Source organism: Aspergillus fumigatus, chromosome 3 (assembly GCF_000002655.1).
Source record: "Aspergillus fumigatus Af293 chromosome 3, whole genome shotgun sequence".
Classification (NCBI taxonomy): domain Eukaryota; kingdom Fungi; phylum Ascomycota; class Eurotiomycetes; order Eurotiales; family Aspergillaceae; genus Aspergillus; species Aspergillus fumigatus.
In genome coordinates, this window is record NC_007196.1 from 1,990,308 (window position 1) to 2,012,862 (window position 22,555).

Below are 22,555 nucleotides of genomic sequence, written 5' to 3' on the forward strand. Positions count from 1 at the left end.
CCCCGGCGTGGGCTCAAGAAAGCTCTTTGGACTGATCCATCGCGAAGGACCAGGGGACGGAGTAAAACCTCGTCAATCAGTTGCCGGGCTTGGTGGTCCCGGTCCATTCCTTGCTTTTTCTGGCCTGGAAAACTCACGGTCGATACCTACCCTACTTTCCCGCTGGGTGACCGACGTGATACATCGACCACGGTTGCAGTGGTTGCAGTGGCACCAACATCGGAGTCGCTGGCCCCTGAATGGGAGACGTGCAAGAAAAAGCATGTTTTGGTCAGATCCTGACTTTGTTCTCGGTTCCCTTGGCCGTTTCTGGCTAGTCGACGGCTTCCTCACCCAAGACCTTGTCGTCAATTGCGGTGGAGCACGAAGTACGATGCCATGCCCGGCGACGGTGGTGGAGGAGCTATGGCCCTGACAGACCAAGAAAGGAGATTTTTTTCAGCTGGCTGCCGTGTGCTTGTGCGTGTCGTATGGAGACATGCATACATAAGAGCATTTGATCATCATCATGCATGTTTCGTCTTCACTCGACTCTCGCTCTGTGTCTGTTTGTTGTCTGTTGTCTTTTTCTCTGTTGTCGACGGTCCTTCGAGTCAATCCAAGGATCATCTCCACCCAGTCTCTCGTTCATTTCTGATTGATCAATTTGCTTTTGCTTGACTTTGGTTGCTGAGCTGACGTGGGTTGGCCTTGTCACCCTCTCTGTTCCCTGACACTGCAATGGTCTTCGCGTGGGTGATTCAGGCCGGTTGCTTCTTTGGCTTTATAAAATGTACGACTCCCCCAGGGGTCTGGACTCCACATCCCACCGTCGTTACATCTGTGCCTCCATCCCAGGCCAGTGTATCGAGCAGTAGTGTAACATCTACTGTTGGGCTGACGACCTCGTCTGCTGTACTCTCGTTAACCGCCACCCCGGTGACTCCCACCGGAACCACTCTCGTTTCGTCTGTTTCTTCTTCTTCTTCTTCTTCTTCTTCTTCTTCTTCTTCTTCTTCTTCTTCTTCTTCTTCTTCTTCTTCTTCTTCTTCTTCTTCTGCTGCTGCTGCTGCGTCTTCCTCGATTGGCCTGTCCTCCACCATGTCTCTCAGCCTCAGTTCGAGCGCCATCCCCTCGGTGACCCCCTCGGCGACTCCCGTCAGCCACGGCTCGGTCTTGTCCAACATCCTGGTGATCGCCAAGGACTCGTCGGCGGCCAGTTCGGCGACCTCGGGGCTCAATGCGTACGGCATCCCGTACACCACCTTGCTGGTCCCCCAGGCGGGTGTGGGCCTCCCGGCTCTCAACTCCAGCAATGTCGGCAACTACGGCGGGATTGTCGTGGCGGCCGAGGTCAGCTACGACTACGGGGGCACGACCGGCTACCAGAGCGCCTTGACCACCGACCAGTGGAACCAGCTGTATGCCTACCAGCTCGAGTACGGCGTGCGCATGGTGCAGTTCGACGTCTACCCCGGCCCCAAGTTTGGCGCCAGTGCGGTCAACGGCGGTTGCTGCAACACCGGCGTGGAGCAGCTGCTCTCGTTCACCGACACCAGTGACTTCCCCACGGCCGGCTTGAAGACGGGCGCGACGGTCAGCACCGAGGGCCTCTGGCACTACCCGGCCACGATCAGCAACTCGAGCAACACCAAGGAGATCGCCCAGTTCGCTCCCAACGCGGTCACCTCGACCGCGAGCACTGCGGCGGTCATCAACAACTTTGACGGCCGCGAGCAGATGGCGTTCTTCATTGGCTTTGCCACCGACTGGAGCGCGACCTCCAACTACCTGCAGCACGCCTGGATCACCTGGCTCACCCGCGGGCTGTACGCGGGCCACCGCCGCGTCAACCTGAACACGCAGATCGACGACATGTTCCTCGTCACCGACATCTACTACCCGAACGGATCCACCTTCCGCATCACCGTCGAGGACATGAACGGCATCTCGGCCTGGGTCCCGACCATCAACGCCAAGATGAACCCCGGCAGCTCGTACTTTGTCGAGGTGGGCCACAACGGCAACGGCAACATCGAGCAGTCGTCTTCCACCGACGCGGGGGCGGCCGCCTGCAACGGGGGCGGCATCGAATACGACTCGCCCCCGGACACTCCCCTGGAATTCAAGAAGCCCCTGGGCACGGGGACCGACCTCTGGCCCTCGACGCCGACGACCTACGACTGGACGGTCGCCTGCACCCAGCTCGATGACTTGCTGCGGTGGTGGACCACGCCGGCCAACCGCGACGCGTTCGGCCACATCTCGCACACCTTCACCCACGAGGAGCAGAACAACGCGACCTACGCGGACGTCTTCAAGGAGATTTCCTTCAACCAGGCCTGGTTGAAGCAGGTCGGCTTGGACCAGGCCAAGTGGTTCACCTCCAATGGCATCATCCCCCCGGCCATCACCGGTCTGCACAACGGCGATGCGCTGCAGGCCTGGTGGGACAATGGCATCCGCAACTGCGTGGGCGACAACACCCGCCCGGTGCTGATGAACCAGCAGAACGCCATGTGGCCGTATTTCACCACGGTGGAGTCGGACGGGTTCGCCGGCATGCAGGTCAACCCCCGCTGGGCCACGCGCATCTACTACAACTGCGACACGCCGGCCTGCACCGTGCAGGAGTGGATCGACACCTCCGCCGGCGCCGGCAGCTTCGACGACCTGCTGGCCGTGGAGAAGGCCGACACCATGCGCCATCTCCTCGGCCTGCGGCATGACGGGTACATGTTCCACCAGGCCAACCTGCGCAACGCGGACGTGACCCCGATCACGGTCAACGGCGTGACGGCCAAGTACTCGATTTTCCAGGCGTGGGTTGAGACGATTGTGCAGGAATTCGTCCGCCTGGTCGACTGGCCGTTGGTCACCATCACCCACCAAGAGGTATGTCCCTATCCTTTTTCTTACGATGTCTACCTGTACAAACTACAGCCTGGCTAACAACTCTGGTAGATGTCCGAGAACTTCCTTGCGCGGTACCAGCGCGACCAGTGTGGCTACGGCCTGTCGTACGCCGTCGCCGACAAGAAAATCACCGCCGTGACGGTGACGGCCACGGGCAACACCTGCAGCCGTCCGATCCCAGTGACCTTCCCGGTGGCTCCCACCAGCACGCAGGGCTATGCCACCGAGCAGCTGGGAAGTGATCCCTTGACGGTGTGGGTGCAGCTGTCGGGATCGCCTGTGACCTTTACGCTTTCCACTCCTATTGCTTTGTAGCCGCCCTTATGCGGGTCGGGCTTTCCATGCCGTAATGATAGTGCATAGTGCATAGTGCATAGTTAGTGTGAATTGGAAATCGTCTCTTCCTCCCCCTGGGCCTGTCCTGTCTGGCGTCTTGTAGCGTGTCACACCATGCCAAGAATCAAGTAAGACATTCCCAAGCATCCGGCGGACCAAGACCAAGGGAATCATTTGTTTGTAACATCCGCTGTCAGGATTCGCCCGCCATGGCTCATAGGCTCTGAATCAACCTGGCTACGGAGTACGATGGAGTTGGAGGAAATATCCCCAACGCACCAGGCGGGATCAGCCCATGCATCCATGCAACGATCACACCACGCGAAATCCACGACTTGCCCTGGTCCCTGGTCCTGAACATAGAACCAGAGAATATAGAATTAGAGAATCTTAGAATCCACACTGGATCTTAGCGACTTAGTCCGGAGTATACTCCGAACCGGTGGCAGCCATCCCGAATCGACTCGTCACAAGATGTTTATCCACTGTCCAGTCCGCATGACTCTGTGCAAACAAATCGACGCCAATATTCAATAGTCTATCCCTTGTCTCCGCATATCGAGTTCAACGGCTAGTGTTAGTGTCGAGATTGAGATGTCTCGGCCGGAGAATCGCCGTTAATCCATTGCCGAGTTTCTACCGGACTGGATTACCCCTTTACTTGGGGAGGACAAGGACCATGGCTGCTCGGCTGAAATGGCCTGATTTGATGTTTGCTGGGTCTACTAGAGCCGACTACACTAACAGCTCGAATGTCAGCATCACCTTCCGGAGAATTTGGAAGGACAGGCCAAGTCCCAACGATGCGCTGTCCCACTAATGTCATCCAGTGTCCTTGCATCGCATCCTGACCCCAACTACACTGCTAAGTGCTGACTGGTGCGGCTGTACCAGAGTCAGTCAGTCAGTCTGTGAAGCTGCATGCACGCGACATTGTTTGCTTCCCAGCCTTCCTCCGCTGCGCAGTCAGCGTACAGTCTGTCGACCCCTGCAGATACTGGCCTCGGGCCTCTGCCATCTGTCATCGGCCGTAGGACAGCATCCTCGAAGTAAGGCACACGAAGGCTCAAGCTCCAGCCCGTCATGCAAAGGCGGACGGTGGATGCCAAGGCAGACCAGTGGTGTTAGAACTTGTACGGAGTATGCTGAGTTGCGCATGGACAGCACTGCATCGCCGCAGAGCCGCAAGCAGCATACCTTGCAGGCTTACGTGATGAGCCATGACTCTCTCCTCGACTCGGATGAATGGAAGGGAAGGAGTGTTTGCTCTAATTTCCTACTATTGAATGGCGTTGACCCTATTCGAGTCGTTACAGAGTATGGAGTATCAGTAGTCAAGTGTAGTGCCAGTGTCAACAACGTGGCATCGTGTGGAATGTGGATATCCATGGGACGAGTCAGCCATTCTCACTAGCCCGACCGTACGTACCTGGTACCTGACGATAGGTACTGTACCTAGGTACCTGACTGTCTGGTTCTTGTATTTTATTACCCCGTACCGCCCGATCTGCAACAAAAACAAATTACAGGTACGGTACTACGATCCACGCTAAGCTTTAGCGTCCGGCGCTAAGCGCCCCATATTGGGATTCTCTGGCAGTGCATGATTGGCCATGTTCCATCGGCTGAAAAGTCTTTCTTGACACGGGGTTTTGGAACTGAGACTTGCAGGTTGGTTGTCAGAAAGTTGTCAATGGGCAGTATAATATGCAATAGCAATAACAATAGTAATAGCAATAGTAATAGCAATAGTAATAGCAATAGTAATAGCAATAGTAATAGCAATAGTAATAGCAATAGTAATAGCAATATGATTGGGTATGTGCACTGCTACCCAGATATTCATGCGAGTGATTTGAAAATGATCAGAAGTTAAGGTAATATCTGTTCAGGTGAGATAGATCACCTGGGGTCCTTGTCCGTAGCTGCTCCTGGCCAGCCCAATCAATAGTAATGAACCAATCTGGCTAGTCGGCTCCGTAGGCTGCCGCATTATTCAGTCTCTTTGTTCTGATCACCACAGCCTCGGCATTACCTCTTTGTGATACTGATCGCCCGGTGGCTGTCGTTCTCAAGTCTAGACAAGAGGCTGTACTCCGTAGAGTCTTGTTGAGCGCTTCTTGGACGCTGTGTAACTTATTTGATTGAGATTCCAAATCAACGTGGCTGTCAAAGGCCACAGCCTACTTCGCACCGCCATATATTGACACTTGCGCCGTGCCCACTATCTTATCTCATCCTGTTCACTTGTCACCGATCTCCATCTACATCTACATCTACATCTACTGATCTACATCTCCACTGATGGATTCCCTTGGAAAAGGCCAGTCGGCCGGCGGCTGGAAATCATGGACCACCAGGAAGAAGCTCTTCGTCCTCGCGCTCGTTCTCCTCGTCATCATCGCCCTGGGAGTCGGTCTCGGAGTTGGACTCGGCATCGGTCTGGGCGGCGGCGGCGGCGGCGAAGGTGAAGAAGGCTCAGGCGGGGAGACCACACCGCCAGAAGGCAACTACACCACGGCCAAGTGGCAGCCAGCGGTGGGAACCAAATGGCAGATCGAGCTGCTTTACGCGTTGAACGACACCTCCGTCGACGCTGAGATCTACGACATCGACCTGTTCATCAACGACAAGTCCACCATCGCAGGACTCCAACGAGCCGGCCGCAAGGTGATCTGCTACTTCTCGGCAGGCAGCTACGAGAACTGGCGACCGGACAAGGACAAGTTCAAGGACTCGGATCTGGGCCACGACCTGGACGACTGGCCGGGAGAGAAATGGCTGAACATCAGCTCGGCAAACGTACGCCAGATCATGCTGGACCGGTTGGACATGGCGCGCGACAAGGGCTGCGACGGGGTGGACCCGGACAACGTCGACGGGTACGACAATGACAACGGGCTGGACCTGACGCAGGCGGACTCGATCAGCTTTGTGAACTTCCTGGCGAATGCGGCGCATGCGCGGAACATGTCGATTGGCCTGAAGAACGCGGGGGACATCATCCCGTCGGTGATCAAAAACATGCAGTGGAGTGTCAACGAGCAGTGTGCGCAGTACAACGAGTGCGACACCTACGCGGTGTTTCCGCAGAATGGCAAGCCGGTGTTTCACATCGAGTATCCCAAGGGGGATAAGACCAACAATGATCTGTCCGTCACGGCCAGTCAGAAGAACGCGGCGTGCGACTTTGCCGGCTCGGCGAATTTCTCCACTGTCATTAAGAATATGAATCTGAACAATTGGGTGGAATATTGTTAGCCTCCTCCCTTCTGCTTTGGGGTGGTTTGGCGAGAAGTGAGGGTGACATGACTACACGGAGTCCATGGGCGGAGTTGGTTTCATTGATCTCGTTCTATCTGTTTCTCTACAACTGGAATTCTAATAATATCTGTCTTGCATCATGATGTCTCAGCTTCATACATGCGATCGACATGATACACGGGATGTACTCTGTAAACCTGTCTCACATATCTTGGCCTTCAGCGCACTCCACTCCTGGCATTGCACTTGGCGACTCCGTATCCGCCTCAAGGAATAGCCGCCGTCCCAACTTTGGCATGAACCAGCGGAGACATCAGAGCGAACTGGGAAATGCGAACTGCGAACTGCGAACTGCACAATGCAAAATGCAAACTGCAAACTGCAAACTATCCACTGGACTCAGTCAACCGCGCGATTCGTCATCGAGCCTATTCTCGAATGAAACACGAGCCACGGAATACCTTTTCCGTCTGATTGGATAGCAGGGAACCAGTCTCCCAGTCGGTACTTCATACGGAGCAGTCGGCGCTAAAGCAAAACAGAGTTTTCTCTAGAACTCGACCGAAGACATCGAGTGATTGAGTTTACTAGTGTGATGATGTTCAGCTGCGAACTCAACTCCTACTCCCCCCCAAAAAATAAAACCTGTAACCTGGCATGGAAAGGCTAACATAGCGCCAATCCGCGATCCACCCACCGTCATGTGGACCATCCGATAGATACAAATGCTAAATCCAAGGTCGCAGATTGAGTTTGTCATGGCGCCGTGGTACCTTTGGATCGGCTGGGTCTCTCAGGAACAAGGCCCAAGTTCAGTACTACGGGTAGGTGGTTTTTTTTTTTTTTTTCCTCCTCAGAAGTCGATTGCCAGATATGGATTTGGATATTTGAATGATGGCTTCTTAGGGTAGTAGGACCCGATTTCCGTACAATTCCGAATCGAGTAAGCCAGATGGAACACGGAAGATACGGGGGGGAGGGGAAAAGAGCGGGCCTGTTCTGCTCCGAAACAAAGACTCGAACCTGATGAAACGAGCCGCCTGTATTTAGCATACATACAATGATTCCAAATCTTTGATTGTCACAGAATCACAATATTTATAAGAATAGACGAGTCAGATCATATCCGTCACTCCATCACTTGTCCTATGTGTCTTAGCCAACCCAATGCAAAATCCCCCCCCCCCTCCCCAACAACTGGCCTAAAATATCTACCTTCCAGATGAGGACACACTCGCAGAAGTCCTGGGGTGGTAAGAAACTGGACAGTGTACAGAGCACTCTGTGGAATCCAAAACGACCTATGGCCATCGCCATCAGCGCCACCTGTCAGGCCAGTTGTTCCCCGTCCACTGATTGTGTAGGTTTTAGACAGGCGGGGATTGACTCAAATACCCCTGCATCACATGCAGTAGTCAGGCTTGGCATGAGACCAATTGGGTTAGTTGTATGAGTGAGGTCCAGGTACAGGTACAGAGTTCTACTTTCTACCATGGTTGTACGGAGTACTCCGTATTTCGTACGGGAACCAAAGAAAGTGGGTAGGGGTAAGGCGGATGATGAATCAATGGGTCAGCCTGAGATCTGGCAGACTGGGCCGGGACGCTTGTTGGGACAGTTTCTATTGCTCCGACATTTGGAGAGGAATGAGTTACAGAGTGTTTCCTTGGCGGTCAGTTCAGGATTTTAGGTGATTACAGGGATCGTTAACCATATTTTAGCAAATATACCTTAGGAAGTATTGCTGAAACTTACAGCTCCAAATACACAAAAAGTTACGTTTGCAGGACAGTCAGTGCACAACAACCACAATAACAACATCTATCATAATCATGTCATCATGTCATCCAGAGCATTGGTAGGTCGGCCTATTTTCCCATCAAATCCACAAACTCCGGCCACTGCCGCCCAAAACTGGCATAGTAATCCGTATCCAAGTGGGTGATGAAGATCTCATCGGCAACCTTGCGGACCTGCTTCACCAAACTCCGGAGCGCAGACCCTTCGACACTCTCGGGGACGGAGTGGATCACCGCACAGAGCTGGCTGCGGTTGCTGTCCGGGATCGCCTCGAACAGCTTGGCTCCATGGCGTTCCTGAAAGGTGTCGTACGTTGCTTCGAACACGACAGTCGAGTCTGCAGTCGACAGGTAGCGAGAGTCAGGGATCGCGCCGGGATTGTGAACCACCTGTAATTAGTGAGCATTTTAGCACTTGCAAACTGTAGACGACAGCTTGACTGAAAAAAAAAAAAAAAAACAAAGTGATATATACACTGGGAAGGTGGCAAGCGAGGAAACAAAACCAAACAAATAAAAAAAATAAATAAAAATGGAAATAAAAATTACCAAATATGATAATGAATTACCAGGGAAACGTACGTAATGATCCGGCCCCAAACCAGGGGTATTTTTCACAACGTCGGTCAACTCCTGCAGATACGCCAAGGCATCCTCATCATACTGCTGAGGGGTCTCGTCGAAAAAGATCCCCCGAACAGCTAGAGCCGGGTTGGAAGAGTTCGTTGGCCACGCTGCATACGTCTCGATGTCCCGGCGCACCAGCGAGATATTGCGCTTCGCGTAGGTTGTCGCCACATAGCCTAGCAGCCGCACATTCTCGTACGAAGCCAGCTTGGGAATCTCACGCGTGTAGTTGCCATCCGGCAGTGCGTTGGGTCCAGGTCCGCTCCCTGGGTTGATCACAACGGTAAAGTTCACGTCTGGGTGTTTGGAGATCCTGTGTGTGTGTATATGTGGGTGTGGCGTCAGCTGTTGTCCTCAATGCTGACTAAATGATTCAGCTAGCCCAAGATGACCAAGGTCAAGGTGAACGTGGGCGGAAAACATACACATCTTCAAGCGGAGTCCAGGCTCCGGGTGCAGGGTACACATAGAGAGGCACAAAGACCTTGGATTTAGGCCCCATGTCGTTCTTCTTGTGCAGCGTCACCACAACCGCCGGAGGGATCACGACAGCCAGAATAGCAATAAGAACAAAGACGGCCAAGAGGATTCGAGAGCGCCGGCTTTGCAGGCACCGTCGATTGCTCACGTGTTTTTCCGCCATGGTATGTAATAAAAATAAAATACTTGCAGGATCTAACAACCCTGACCAAGTGTCAGAGGATCAAGGGGAAACGCATCAAGTGGATTTCCCTTGGACGGACGCTGGCGCTGGTAGCTGGAAAGCTACGCGAAATAAGTAGCCGGCTAGTCCAAGTCAGCCCTAGATACATGCTCACCAAGGTTTACTATTTCTAGTGGATGGGGCGAATCTTGGCCCGGTAAGAAAAAAAAAAGAAAGAAAAGAAAAGAAAAGGAAATCAAACAGTAGTCATGAATAATATGATCCACAGGCATCAAACCAACTAATATTGTGATATGCTATGTGTCTATGAGATGATGTGATCTGGTCCGGGCATCGAACACAATCGCGCCCAAAATAGACGAGCGGGGCGGATCTCGACCATGCGATGCAGCAAAGCATACCAGACCAGACCAGACTCTCTAGTCTTGTCTCAGTAGTTAGGCTAAAGCTCGCAGACAAGTAGTCTCGCTTCCTGACCTCATGTGGTCCAAGTTCTGGTCCCAGAGACCTGCCCACGGAGGTAGTGCAGTACCTTTGGGTTATTGGGTTATTGCTGTGGAGGCGCTCAAGGTTGGCTCTACCTCTTCGAGGATTTTGACATCGTTCCAGGGAGAGGCAAACGAGAGACGATTCATCCTGAACGCATCAAAACATCTAGTCTAGGCCGTTCACCAGAGCCAGCTTACCTCTCTCGCTCTTTGCCCCATTTGTTTTCTCCCTGTCCACTCGTTTCCGTGTTTTCATCCTTGCCTAGTTGGATTTCCCTGAGGCTGAAGCCGATTCTTCTTGTTTCTCCTTGATTGAATATTTTTTTTTATTATTATTTTCCTTATTTTTTTTTTTTTTTTTCGATTTTTCCTTTGCACCCTTGTCCTGACGAGATCTGGTCCGTCTGGTCCGTCTGGTCGTCTAGTATCATCTGCATCCAATCGCTTGAATAGTTACCTTCCCTTGTAGATCAAGCGAGTCATCCTACCCTCTGTGCCTGACCCTGCTGTATTGTGCGGGCCGCTGCCAGGTGGTGCTTGTTTCGCCCTTGAAGTATAAAGCTCTTCCTTCGGTTCTCAATCTGTCCGAGTTTATCCAATTCATCCACGTTCGTTCAACAAATCCGAGCAATCTCATTTTTCCCCCAAGTGCGATCAACCTTGCCGAAGGATCTTCCTGAGCATATCGTCCTCGGCGTGATCTTCAGCTTGATCAACATATCAATGGACAGCTACCAGCAATCCGACGCAAGCACTCCGGTGGAGCCTTGCTCCCCAGGCTGCGTGGACACGCCCGCAACGCAATCGTCCGTCTTGTTTGATGGTCATCTGGACGATCTCCTGCGCCACTTCCCTCTCGACCAGTACATCCTTGTCACGGGCGGCCTCGGCTTCATTGGCAGTCACACAACATTGGAACTGCTCAAGGCCAATTATAATGTGATTGTGATCGACAATCTCAGCAACTCCTTTCAGATCGTCTTCGACCGCATCAAGCTGTTAGCCTCCCAGTACCATGAGCGGCAGGGGACCAAGATGCCGTCGCTGCACCTGCATGCACACGACTATCGTGACACTGCTGCTCTCAAGGAACTTCTAGAACAGCACCAGACCCAGACCCGATGGGGTACGACCAAGTCCAAGATCTCTGGTGTCATTCACTTCGCTGCCTACAAGGCAGTGGAGGAGAGCATCCGCAACCCACTCAAGTACTATGCCAACAACGTCAGCGGCCTCATCGACTTTGCCACGACCCTGGGTGACTATGGCATCAAGACTTTTATCTTCTCCTCGTCGGCCACAGTGTACGGCACCTTGGCAACCTCCGGTCTCCCCCTGAAGGAAGAGCTGTGCACGCACAAGGAGGAGATCTATACCGACCACGACGGGAGTGAACGCATTGTCCAGCCCGGCTGTACAGGCATCACCAACCCCTATGGCCGTACCAAATGGATCTGCGAGGCCATCCTGGCGGACCTCGCCGCCTCCGACCCAGAATGGACTATCGTCGCTCTGCGGTACTTCAACCCCATCGGATGTGACGAGTCCGGCCTCCTCGGAGAAGACCCCAGACAGACTCCCACAAACTTACTTCCTGTCGTCGTCAAAGTCATGACAGGCGAGTACCGGGAGTTGCAGATGTTCGGAACTGACTGGAATACTGAGGACGGGACGGCCGTCCGGGACTTCATCCACGTCACCGACCTTGCGCGCGGCCACATCGCGGCTCTCAGCGCAGCCAACGAAGGCAAACTGGCCGAGAACTTCCGCACGTTCAACCTGGGAACCGGTCGCGGACACTCCGTCAAGGAAGTAGTCGAGACCATGGAGGAAGTTTCCTCCAAGCACATCCCCCGAAGGGCGGCTGATCGCCGCGCGGGGGATGTGGGCTCCTGCGTCGCCGTGGCCACGCGATCGCAGCAGGAGCTCAACTGGAAGACGGAAAAGTCACTCAAGGATGCTTGTGTGAGCTTGTGCAATTTCCTGGAAGTCAGTGGGTTATCTACTTAGTGATGTTGTCGCATGTCCCTTTTCATTTTGGTATGGCGTTGGTGGCCTTTCTATATCCGTATCCTTAATCATGTTGTGTGGTTCTCATTTTGAGCATTGGGGGCTTTGAAAATCTGCTCATCCTGTTCTTTCTTGGTTGCATTACTAGAAAAGCATTCTCAGGTCGTAATATCGAGCGGCCTGGTCGGCCCATAATATATGCAAGTTGCCACAGTTTGGCTTTGTTCGAAGAATTCTGGAGAATGTTGTTTGTCAAGTATCCCCTCACCTGGCCCCAGCGTGGCCTCCATGCCCCCGATCTGATTGGTTGGTTAGACGACATCATCAGTTCCGGTTCAGCTTCTAAGTATACAACAAGATACTGACCATGACTACAATGATACAATTCTAGAACAGATGTCTTGATTCCATAATAATAGCAGTTGTCGTAGACAATGCTTGCTAATTTTGGTGACCACTGACTGCTTTGATGCGTTCAGGCAAATTGGCACATAATTACAGCTTAGCCAAAGTTCCAACCCAATATATAGACCGTGTTTATGGCTCTAAAGCAGCAATGAGGTAAGAGGTTTCAATAAAAGGCTTTTCAATGCTCAGATCTCCTTGTTAGGTCTCCACAGCCAGTGGATGTGCTTTTGCATAACTACCTTTATAAATAATCACAATATTTGCCACCAACATCCTCTCTGATGGATGCAACAACCTTGATACAATAGGTTCTCATCTTCTGTCCTATGTAGTAATTGCTGATATGCTCTTTCAGTTTGGAGTATTATATGTATCACCACGCTCGAATGCAAGAGCATCAATGCCTGTTATCAGAATGCACAATAGTGGACTGTTTAGCTTACACTGGTTGATTCGAGCACTTTGATAGTCACCAGAGGAGTGACATTATGCTAGTCCAAAATGATATTCTCTTATAGAGTCTTTGACCATACTGGTGCACTGTACACATTCTTGCGTCCTTGGACGCTTCACTAATAATCCAGACCATGTCCAGCTCACATGATCATTGAAGACATCAGCCCAAGCACCACTAGCTGACAATTAAAGTTGGCGAAGCTTCTCAGCTCAGCCTTTGACATTATGAGTAAGTCTTAAGGCCTATACTGCATCTCCAGCGCAACAAGTCAGAACGCATAAAACGGTAAACCCATACCTACAACCAGCCAATATCTCAAACACGGACGGCTGCATTTGGTGTTGAGAGAAGTTGAACACCCGTCGCGAACTGGCGGAGCGCTTCATGCTGCGGAAGAAATATCTTGACTCTGTGCTCACTGCGAGGAGATGACGATGCCAATGAGGTCAAGGGTGTCGTATCGCCTGTCTCGCCTTCCGAGATCACTTGCGGGTCCTTGGAACAGGACACTAGGAACTGGTCCAAGCAAGGGACTAACCTAACCAGCGCGTCTGAATGAGACAGAGAGGTTGGAAGGAATCTGCTGAGGTTAGTCTGAGCCTCACCGTAAATGCCCCAGAAGTACGGAGACTGGCAACTTTCTATACTTTAGCTTTCACAAAGTGTCAAGTCCAAAGCAGACACGCACACTCCACTTCAGTTTCTTACTTCAGGCGTCTGTACATGTAGCATCAAAGATTGCTATTATCCCTCAGCTGCTGAAGTTATGGCGAGTGTAACTGAAATAGACCAAAGAGTGAGGTAGATAAAACATCAAATGATTTTTACATATACTTCCAATTCTCAGTTCTTTGCGCGATATAGGCGTAGGGAACAACGACAACCTAACAACCCTTTTCTTTTAAACTAGCATAGTTCTTTGTGTATATTCTAACTGGCCGACAGTTTTGTTACGTGAGGGCTAAGGTATGTGGGCTGGGAGATAAAGAGTAGCAGTTAAGCAATATGTTGTCCATATACGCGGGAAGTCAACAACGGCTCCAGTAAATCGCATAGCGTCGATAAGCTGGGAACATTTCAGACTACTGAGACACCGGTGCATCCTGCTATGTATGAGTTCCTAAAAAAGAGACAACTTCATTTCACTACAGCTGATTTGCCTGCGAACTGCGGCGGGATTTTCAACATTCAGATGTAAACACAATGGACGGTCTTTGGTTATCAAGCCTTTTGCTAAGTGGGAGCTTTTAAGAGTCGTGGAAAGCATGTCTGAGGTAATCCAAGTCAGAATGAGTGGCACTGCTGTTAAGGCACATCATCACATGTTCAGACAGACCTTCTTCATTTATCGGAGTCGCTAACCTTTACATTATTCTTGTAGTAATTACCTTCACTCCTCCCTAGAGTCTTGATGGGATAGTAGGGAGAAGCGTAGCGGGCTCTGAGGACATTTTGGACACTTCTTCAGACAAGACACTGCTCAATTCTCCAACCCTACTCGACTAAGGTACAGATCATATTTATGTAGTTCCGATCTCTTGGTCAATCCTTCTCTCCGCCATGGACATTGATCTGCTCTTCAACTTCGCAAGTATAATACACAGGCACAGAGCTCGGAATGCGTCTAGGTTAGGGAAGGGTCGCTGTGTTGGAATTGCAGAGTCTTTTTGATGCGGAAATTCTGATCGGCTTTGAAGGAAATTACACCTACAGGACGACGATAGAGTATATGGACTTACTAGAAACAATGACTGCAACCCCAATTCAACTGAGAAAGAAAGATTCGAGCCACCGAGGTGATGTGATACCCATTATGCAAAAAGATGGGGTTAGCCTGGACGAAGGTCATCCTTGACTGAGTGGGCTTCGCAAATAGCCCCCAATCCTCACTCCGAAGGTTAGCATGTTCATCATCATTGGGCCCACCAGCAGCCCTCAGAAGGATGACTACGTTCATCATTGTTCATTGGAAAGGTGTACCCACCACCACAAGGAACCCAGCGTACCCTGGAGACCAATTTCGAATGCCAAAGCAATAGTGAAAGACGAGCGGGATCAGAATGTGATGGAGGTGTTCAACAATGCAGAAGACTGAATGAGGACGGATGAAGAGAAAAAGAGAAATCAGAGAGGGGAGGAGGGCAGGCAGAGGAAGGGGAGAGACTATACCCCCGGCTCTCAGTCTACAGAAGGAAGGTGCACACATTTCTTCCAAAAGGAGAAGGTGCAGAGATGCGCGGCTCCTGTATACTCTATGAGTCATGTTACTCGAAGATGCACAGGTGATTGCATTTGATAAAGCATGGAACACTCTCAGATCTAAGGGTCTGTCTGGATTATGCAAGGAACGGAGGGTATGTACACTCTGAGTCTGTTCCAATCTCTATGTGAAGACAGCTTATAGAAGGAAAAATGACCAGAGAAACGGAGAACTACGGAGTCCAGCGAACACTCCGAGGTTGATCAGAACAAAAGACGATGTATCATGGAATACTTCTCAGGTCCTTCAATGAAAGAGCAACAACCACCCGATGCTACACCCAGTAACTAATGAAGACTAAGGATGAAAGACATCCTCACGCTGATCTACCTCGCTGCCGAGCGCAGAATCATCCTGAACCTAAAGGATTTCTCAGGTCACAAATTCGGGCTACAGACAAGGTTACCTCACCAGGCAAATCGACAAAGATAAGCAGCGCTTCGTGGGCCAGGTGCAGCCCGTCGAGGCCACGTATACATACGGCAACCCGATCCGGGAGAAAGTCGTCAACATGCCCCCGCTGAATTTGTCTCCGACAAGAATCCCCTGGGGTTTGATATCCATGGCACCTTTGTCAGAGGACCAGGGGAGTTTGCCGCGGTGTCTGTCGTGAGGATCGTCGTAGTGCGCCCAGAGATCAGTGCAAAGGGGGTTGCGAGTAGGGTGCAACAATTCAACAGGAGCGTGGGGGTGGCTGCTCTTGTCGAGGCTCTCAGCAGCATGACCCAGAAGCCATTTGTGCACACCATGATGGCGCTCAACGGCTGCTGCAGTGCGATTCACAGCCTAGAGACAGAATTCAAGCAACTTGCTCGCAGACACCTATTGTCCTCCCAAAGCCCAAGATTGCACTCGTTAACAGTGATTTAACTAGATGTGGTCAGGTCTTTGAGCCATTATAATCACTTCTCCGTGTCAAGAATATCATTAGTTAGTCCCAACACTGTCATCGGCCAGTAGCTGTCTTATAAAGTAATCTAACCCTCTAGAAATTCACACCTTCAAGCACCCACTGGTTGTCAAATGAGTCAATGGACAAACCCTCCACAAAGCCATTAAACTTTATCTCAGAACTCCATGATAACAGATGATTCATGCAATGCTCTAGGCTGCACATTGTTATAGAGTGACCGCAATAGGATGCTATACTGTCTCTTATGTAATCATCCTTTGCACCAGCGAAGCAGATCGCTAGAGAAGCAGATCGCCCCATTGTAGATATACACTGTTATCATGTTGTCATTTATCACAGTAGGGGTTAATAGATATACCTGTTTTTAGAGTGTAGAGACACTTGTTGGCAAGGAGATGGCTATTATAGATACTAGACTACTCTTTCAGTTGCAGATCTTTGGGAGAATAAGGAAGGTTTGAATAACAGCAATACCACTGGTATAGATAGAGCTTGGATGGCTATTATTTATGGGATGCATGGGCTGGATAATCTGCGCATTATAGCTCTAACTACTAAGGGCAGGATTTGGTTCATGACTTCGCTCAACGATAGCATTTAACTTTTGTTCATTATTTAAGTATATAAACAGAAAGGTAATCTCAAATCAAACACTTACTGTTGTTTCTGTGCTGGTCAGACCTTTGATATCTTCTAGTATCTCACTACAGAGCACTATCGACATTTCCCTTCCCAAATAGGTACACAGGCTCGCAGTTGTAGCCAAGGACTAGTTTTTTTATAGAGAACAATGTAGAGTCTTTTGATGTTGAGCATCCCCCAGAACAGTGCTTAGAAACTGACTCGAATGCTCGGGCATAGCCCTTATCTGGCCCTGTCCGAAGGTCACAGGACATATACTTGTATATATATATATATATAAAAAAAAAAAAAAAGGAAAAGAAAAGAAAAGAAAAAAGCCATCTCCACTCTGGGTATCTCCTTCTAATGGATAAACCTCTCCAGTTTGCCCGCTCATGATGACTACCTGGTTGATTATGGCTTGGCCATAATACCCCGGTTTCTTATACACTGTTTGATTATTCTTTTGTGTTCCTAAGTATTCGATTAACTTTTTGGCCACCTAATGTACGATAGCTTTTTCTGTTCTTATGTCCTTGGTGAGTTGTGAGTGAGAGATAGTCACTCAAAGCCACGACCCTTGTTGAGATGCATGTATTGTGCAACCTGTTGAGTGACCATAGGCTACATTGACATTGAAGTGATTCAAAAACAGCAGCATGTGCTCTACTTTAGGAGGGAGACTGCTAAGGAAGGTAAGAAGATATGTTATTACTGCTGGAGATTGCCCGTGGCTTGGGCCTAAAAGACCTAACCCAGCCGGAGAAGCAAGATATGAGCCTGACATTGTTGACTGGTACAACTGCATTTTAGTTAAATTCTATATACAGAGGACAGCATTCCTGACGACGAAGACGAAGACGACGACGACGACGACAAGGTAATTGAGATTGTCGATGAGGTCCTGATGGATTCTTTTGACTGAATCTTATGTGCTAGACGAAGCAGGCATTTTTTCGGACTCTAATCATCAACAATCTGCCAGGAACTCCACGCCAATGATTTCGCCTTGAAAAAAGATGATTCCGCATACTTCAACAGTCACTGGATATGAGTTCTAATTCATATGAATATATATATCCTGTCTTGAGTGGTTACTGAAAATAGCTTGGTCCCCCTGCTGTCTCTCTTCTCTTCTAGCTTTCTTGCTCTCCCCGGATGTCCCATTTCTTTCTGTAACTCCTTGTTATCTCTGTCTTCAAGCATCAACCCTATACGGCCAACAATCTACCACTCACAAGGAAAACAAACAAAGAGAAATGAAAGAAGACGGTCTTACTCATGTGGAGGGAAGCATCCTCAGACTTAACCTCTTCTTTTGCATGCAGCGTAATTCTTTTGCGTTGGGAACTTTTCCGCACTACGTGAAAGGATGGATAAAATCCCTGCTCCCTCAGTCGTGATCAAGGCTCTGGCCAAAGCATAAGATAATAATCAGTCTGACATCATCAGCAACGGTGCAAGCAAGAAACCTTAAAACTAGAGAAGGTCAAGAGAACAGTGAGATGCATGATATAGCTTAAATGAAAACACCAACAACCATAACCTAACAGATGAAGCTCCTCTCAAGGCACTTAGTGGGCCCATTATGGGACCATTGCACAATAAAGCACCATCTTCTGCAGACAAACTTCCAGTTCATATGTAGTTGTCCCCTGCCTCAGCAGCACATACATAGTTTCAGGATCTAAATGATAGACTATGCAGGGATCAATAAGCAAGCGCAATAAAATACTTCCTTGCCTGCTGAATTATGGAATCCTTCTGGTTTACTGAGCTGGAGTTACAAGGGGGAACTGTTGAAATCACAGAGAGAGAGTAACAAGAAGTTCAAAGAAAGGAGCATATAGGACAGAGGGAAAATACTGATTTCGTGCCTTCTATTACCAAGGAATCTAGAATTACTTGATCTATCTATAATGTATATGTAGGATTAATTAAGAAAGGCATGACTTCCTTAGACATCTAGAGTACTTTGCATTGAACGAGCAGCTAGGAGATCAGTGGGTTATTTAAGGTTCACCCAGGAATCCTGCACATTTGAGAATTAATTCATAGAGATGTATCCACTATCCTATTATGTTTATCTAGACTCTCTTCTGATCTCATGATTTTAATGGCATTTATGGTGAGGACAATGGCTTTGTATGGATTGACTGTGTGTTATGTTAGTCTTGCCCAAACAATACCCAATTGACCTAGGCACAATGCCTATTCTTGGGTCCTTGCAGAGTTGACTGCATGGATCTCAAGTGCTAAACAATGACTCAAACCACTATAGCAAGTGTTCCACCTCGACTCACAGTTTACACGTACGGATGAGGGATATACGGCCTATATTGAGTGAACAGTCACAGGTGACCAAGGATAAGACGACAGCTTTGCTTTGATCAGGCCAGCAGATCAGACAGCATCAACACTCTCGGCTAAACCAGCAGATAAATTCTGACACGATCAAGGATGTAACCTCAACGATAAAGACAGCGGAGATGTGCGCTACCTGTTTCAACTCCTCCATGATGGCTTGGAGGGCGAGTGAATGGATATTGGAGCATTCGAGGGTATAACAAGGTGACAGGAACGTCCCAAATTCATCGTACATCTACTCACAAGACTTCAATTCGTTGGAAGCACAATGATTTTCCGGCGGATTTACCCTGACAGAGAGCTGGACGACGGGCAATATGTACAATACATACCCGTGCACTGGCGGCCCTTATGAGACTGTCTGTGTTAGTACGATACCGCTGATACCGCATCTACCGTCTGGAGCACCGTGTGGAACAGATGTCGGGCTATGCGCCTGAGAGCCGTGGACTTGACTATGTCATGTCTTGGCCAATCTTGATAATAAGGGTGGTAACTACTACCGCGTTGTTGGGACTTGCCGGAGCCCGGGGAGAACTACTGGGGTAAGAGTGGCCTGCCGGTGGACCATCCTTCTCAGAAGATTACAACATGATAGTTAGCAGGAAATTGAAAAGGCGACGGAGGTAGAGGAGTATGTAGGTCCTACTATTTTAGGATGGGACAAGGGATTAGCTTTGTTACTACAATGAAGTGTCATCAGGGATGGAGACTTCACGCGGTGGGAATCTGTACAGCGAGGATCTCAACATTACTTTCATGAATTTAAAAGGTACTTTAAATACCGACCTTTCATAAGGTACAATGCTCATGCGTCATGTATCTCAGGAGTTGAAGTTGCTTATTGAGTTTAATCCTTGGGAGCAGAGCCTCTAAGGCATCAAGGCAGAACAGTTTGCCGTATGTCAAATCACGTGATCAATACCTCCGGCTTGGCATCAAATTCATTCCGCAGTTTTCGGATACGGCTTCATATCAATCCACCTCAACACCTATTATTCAAATCCACGGCATTTCACCAGCCGTGAGTCCGTGAAGGGATATATATCTGCCCACCCCTTCTACCGATCGTGGAACACAAGCAAAATGATCTGCCGCCGGTGCCGAACCAGCATCCTCTCCCAAATCCAACCGCAACCCACAGTGTCATGGACCGCTTCAGCCTCATCATGCGCACGCCAGCTCCCCATCCACCGCACCCAATTTCGATCCTACAGTGATGGAAACCCCACCTTATTCTCCTCACCTCCTCCGCCCACTCCCCGCCAGCCTGTCGTCGCCGACATTACCATCCCCTCGGCCATCTCGTCCGCAACCCCCGGCGTGTCGCAGCCGCTGAGCACCCCCGAAGAAAGCGTCAACGTGGACGTCAACCCCGAGAAGCCAGCGCCGGCAACTGTGAAGCCTGCCGCCGAGCGGACGCCTAGCATTGCGCCTGCGGGGACTAAGCTGAACGGGCTGAATTACCTCAAGAATAAGCCGGATGTGTTTGCGTTGGAGGACTCGGAGTATCCCGATTGGTTGTGGGGATTGCTGGAGGATGGGTCGAAGGCGAAGAAAGAGGGAGGGGTGGATCCTAACAGTACGTTATTTCCTCCTTCCTCCAATTGCTTTGGGGATGGTTGTGGTGAGAGTATGCTAATGCTGACACTTTCCAGCTCTGAATAAGAAACAGCGGAAACGCTACGAGAAGAAAGTGGCTGCGAGAGCGGCGACGCTGCCGCCTCAGATCCCTGTTCATCATCATGCTACGGATATCACGCCTGCGGAGTATAACCGTGAACGGACGGAAGATGTTCTTACCCTGGCGGCTGAGAGCATTGAGAAGCGGACGGAGATTACGAAGAGTGCGAGAGATGCCCGGAGAAAGGCGATTAGGGAGGCGAACTTCCTGCGGGGGCTGTGAGTGGTTTCGACTGGTTGACGGGGCAGATTCTGCCATGGTGAATTCGAGAGGATATGTACGATGCGTTGCTGCGGATGGTATAGAGTGTCTGGTCTGGCAACTTGCTAAGTGTATTTTTATCTCACTTTTCATCCCTGATAGGCGATAGGGCGCTGAATGGGACATTGTTTCTGCTACAAGCTTGTACTATCTGATTCTATGAATGTTCCTCCCGGGCGTGCAGCCTACCCGGCTACCCGGCTATATACAGCACAGCTAGACATCTACCTGGCAATCGGCCAGTCCTTCTCCTCACCCTGTCCCTCCACCCACGGGACACAAGCCTCCCACAGAGCCTTCAACTCCCCCTGACCAACGTCCAGCAACGCCCGCCAAAGCTCCTTATCGGCCCTCTCCACCCACGCCAGGAACGAAACCACAATGAAATCCGCATACCCCGCCTTCTCCCCTTCAAAGAAGGGCCCCGTCTTCCCCAGCCGCCCCCGCAGCATCTGCGCCAGCCCCTCCATCTCCTTCTTGACCTCGTCCGTCGTCTGCTTTACGATCTGTGGATCCTTCGGCCGCACCTCGGACAGCGGCTTGCCAAACCACGCGGACCACGTTTTGATGAAGTACTCTCTCCCCTTGTCATCGAGGAACTTGGCGACATTGGGAACGACGAGAGGGCGGGCCTTGTCGACCGCCCTCGTTATGAGCTTGCCGACAGCGATGGTGAGGGCGTAGCTTGCGTCGCCGGAGGGGAAGAGCGACGGGGTGGGATAGTATTGGTCCAAATGGCAGGCGATGGCGAAGGAGTCCATGAGGGTGCCGGTGGGGTTGGACGTGACCGTCGGCTTGTGGTTGATTGCGGGGAGGGTGTAGGGCATTCTATCTGCGTTGGCGGGTACGGCGAGGGAGGAGAGGAGGGGTGCGATGTCCGGGTAGGAGACCCAGCTCTGAGTGTAGGGGATGCGCTTGTAGTTTAGGACCATCCGGGTTTTGATGGTGTTGGGGGACCATGATTTTGACGAACCTGCACATTAGGTTAACACTTAGCAGAGGAGATGGGGGACAAGGGTTTGGACGCTTCGTACCAGGGAGGGTCGACGTGATGTCGAAGAAATGGACTGGTGAGTCGCTTGCCATTGCGGTATGAGGTCGTACTGGTGTGCTTGAGATGTTTCGTAGCAGGTTTAGCACTCTTGGAGGCTTCATTGTTGCTTATCAGTCTGACGGCGGGAGCGGGCCCGTGGCAGTGATTTATCAGCAGTTGGTGCGGAGAGTCGCCCAAGGTATCGTTGGTTCATTGTCCATGGTAGTTCCTAGTACCACGCGGATGACAGGCCAGTCTCCATAGAGGCTCTACCGTGGGTGGATTTGAGGCCTTTGTGACTGTCTACCGCTCTACCTAGTGTGCTATACTTGCGATGCACCGAGATCAGTTTACGGCCTGAGGCACTGGCCCTGAGTACCTCATAGTACCTCAATACTATTTCGAAAAGCGTAGTTGTACAGATAGAGCAATTGTCAACAGTATCATCGAGAGTGTACATTCTCTGTT

At 50.5% G+C, this 22,555-nt stretch overlaps 6 protein-coding genes across 6 annotated transcripts; 4 read left to right on the forward strand and 2 right to left on the reverse strand.

The window, feature by feature from the left end:
- Window positions 1-720: 720 nt before the first annotated feature.
- Window positions 721-5,024, forward strand: agd3 (putative extracellular serine-rich protein; the record flags this gene model as incomplete). The annotated part of the gene is given in 4 exon segments (XM_749733.3): window positions 721-772; window positions 788-2,874; window positions 2,944-3,985; window positions 4,062-5,024. 3 exon segments carry the CDS (start codon window positions 721-723, stop codon window positions 3,208-3,210), a joined length of 2,406 nt encoding a protein of 801 aa, XP_754826.2. The 3' UTR covers window positions 3,211-3,985; window positions 4,062-5,024.
- Window positions 5,025-5,263: 239 nt separating this feature from the next.
- On the forward strand, window positions 5,264-7,340 carry ega3 (endo alpha-1,4 polygalactosaminidase). Its single transcript, XM_749732.2, has one exon. It carries the CDS (start codon window positions 5,536-5,538, stop codon window positions 6,490-6,492), a length of 957 nt encoding a protein of 318 aa, XP_754825.1. The 5' UTR covers window positions 5,264-5,535; the 3' UTR covers window positions 6,493-7,340.
- A 766-nt stretch (window positions 7,341-8,106) lies between these two features.
- On the reverse strand, window positions 8,107-9,783 carry sph3 (spherulation-specific family 4 protein). Its single transcript, XM_749731.2, has 3 exons — window positions 9,347-9,783; window positions 8,877-9,234; window positions 8,107-8,684 (listed from the first exon to the last, which is right to left on the reverse strand). The coding sequence occupies exons 1-3, from the start codon at window positions 9,562-9,564 to the stop codon at window positions 8,364-8,366; spliced, it is 897 nt and encodes a 298-aa protein (XP_754824.1). The 5' UTR covers window positions 9,565-9,783; the 3' UTR covers window positions 8,107-8,363.
- Window positions 9,784-9,989: 206 nt separating this feature from the next.
- On the forward strand, window positions 9,990-12,479 carry uge3 (NAD-dependent epimerase/dehydratase family protein). Its single transcript, XM_749730.2, has one exon. It carries the CDS (start codon window positions 10,797-10,799, stop codon window positions 12,081-12,083), a length of 1,287 nt encoding a protein of 428 aa, XP_754823.1. The 5' UTR covers window positions 9,990-10,796; the 3' UTR covers window positions 12,084-12,479.
- A 7,603-nt stretch (window positions 12,480-20,082) lies between these two features.
- AFUA_3G07920 (mitochondrial 54S ribosomal protein mL54) lies at window positions 20,083-21,137 on the forward strand. Its single transcript, XM_749729.2, has 2 exons — window positions 20,083-20,691; window positions 20,768-21,137. Exons 1-2 carry the CDS (start codon window positions 20,196-20,198, stop codon window positions 21,013-21,015), a joined length of 744 nt encoding a protein of 247 aa, XP_754822.1. The 5' UTR covers window positions 20,083-20,195; the 3' UTR covers window positions 21,016-21,137.
- Window positions 21,138-21,170: 33 nt separating this feature from the next.
- AFUA_3G07930 (glutathione S-transferase family protein) lies at window positions 21,171-22,482 on the reverse strand. The gene is made up of 2 exons (XM_077804366.1): window positions 22,089-22,482; window positions 21,171-22,027 (listed from the first exon to the last, which is right to left on the reverse strand). The coding sequence occupies exons 1-2, from the start codon at window positions 22,207-22,209 to the stop codon at window positions 21,279-21,281; spliced, it is 870 nt and encodes a 289-aa protein (XP_077660522.1). The 5' UTR covers window positions 22,210-22,482; the 3' UTR covers window positions 21,171-21,278.
- Between the last annotated feature and the right edge of the window lie 73 nt (window positions 22,483-22,555).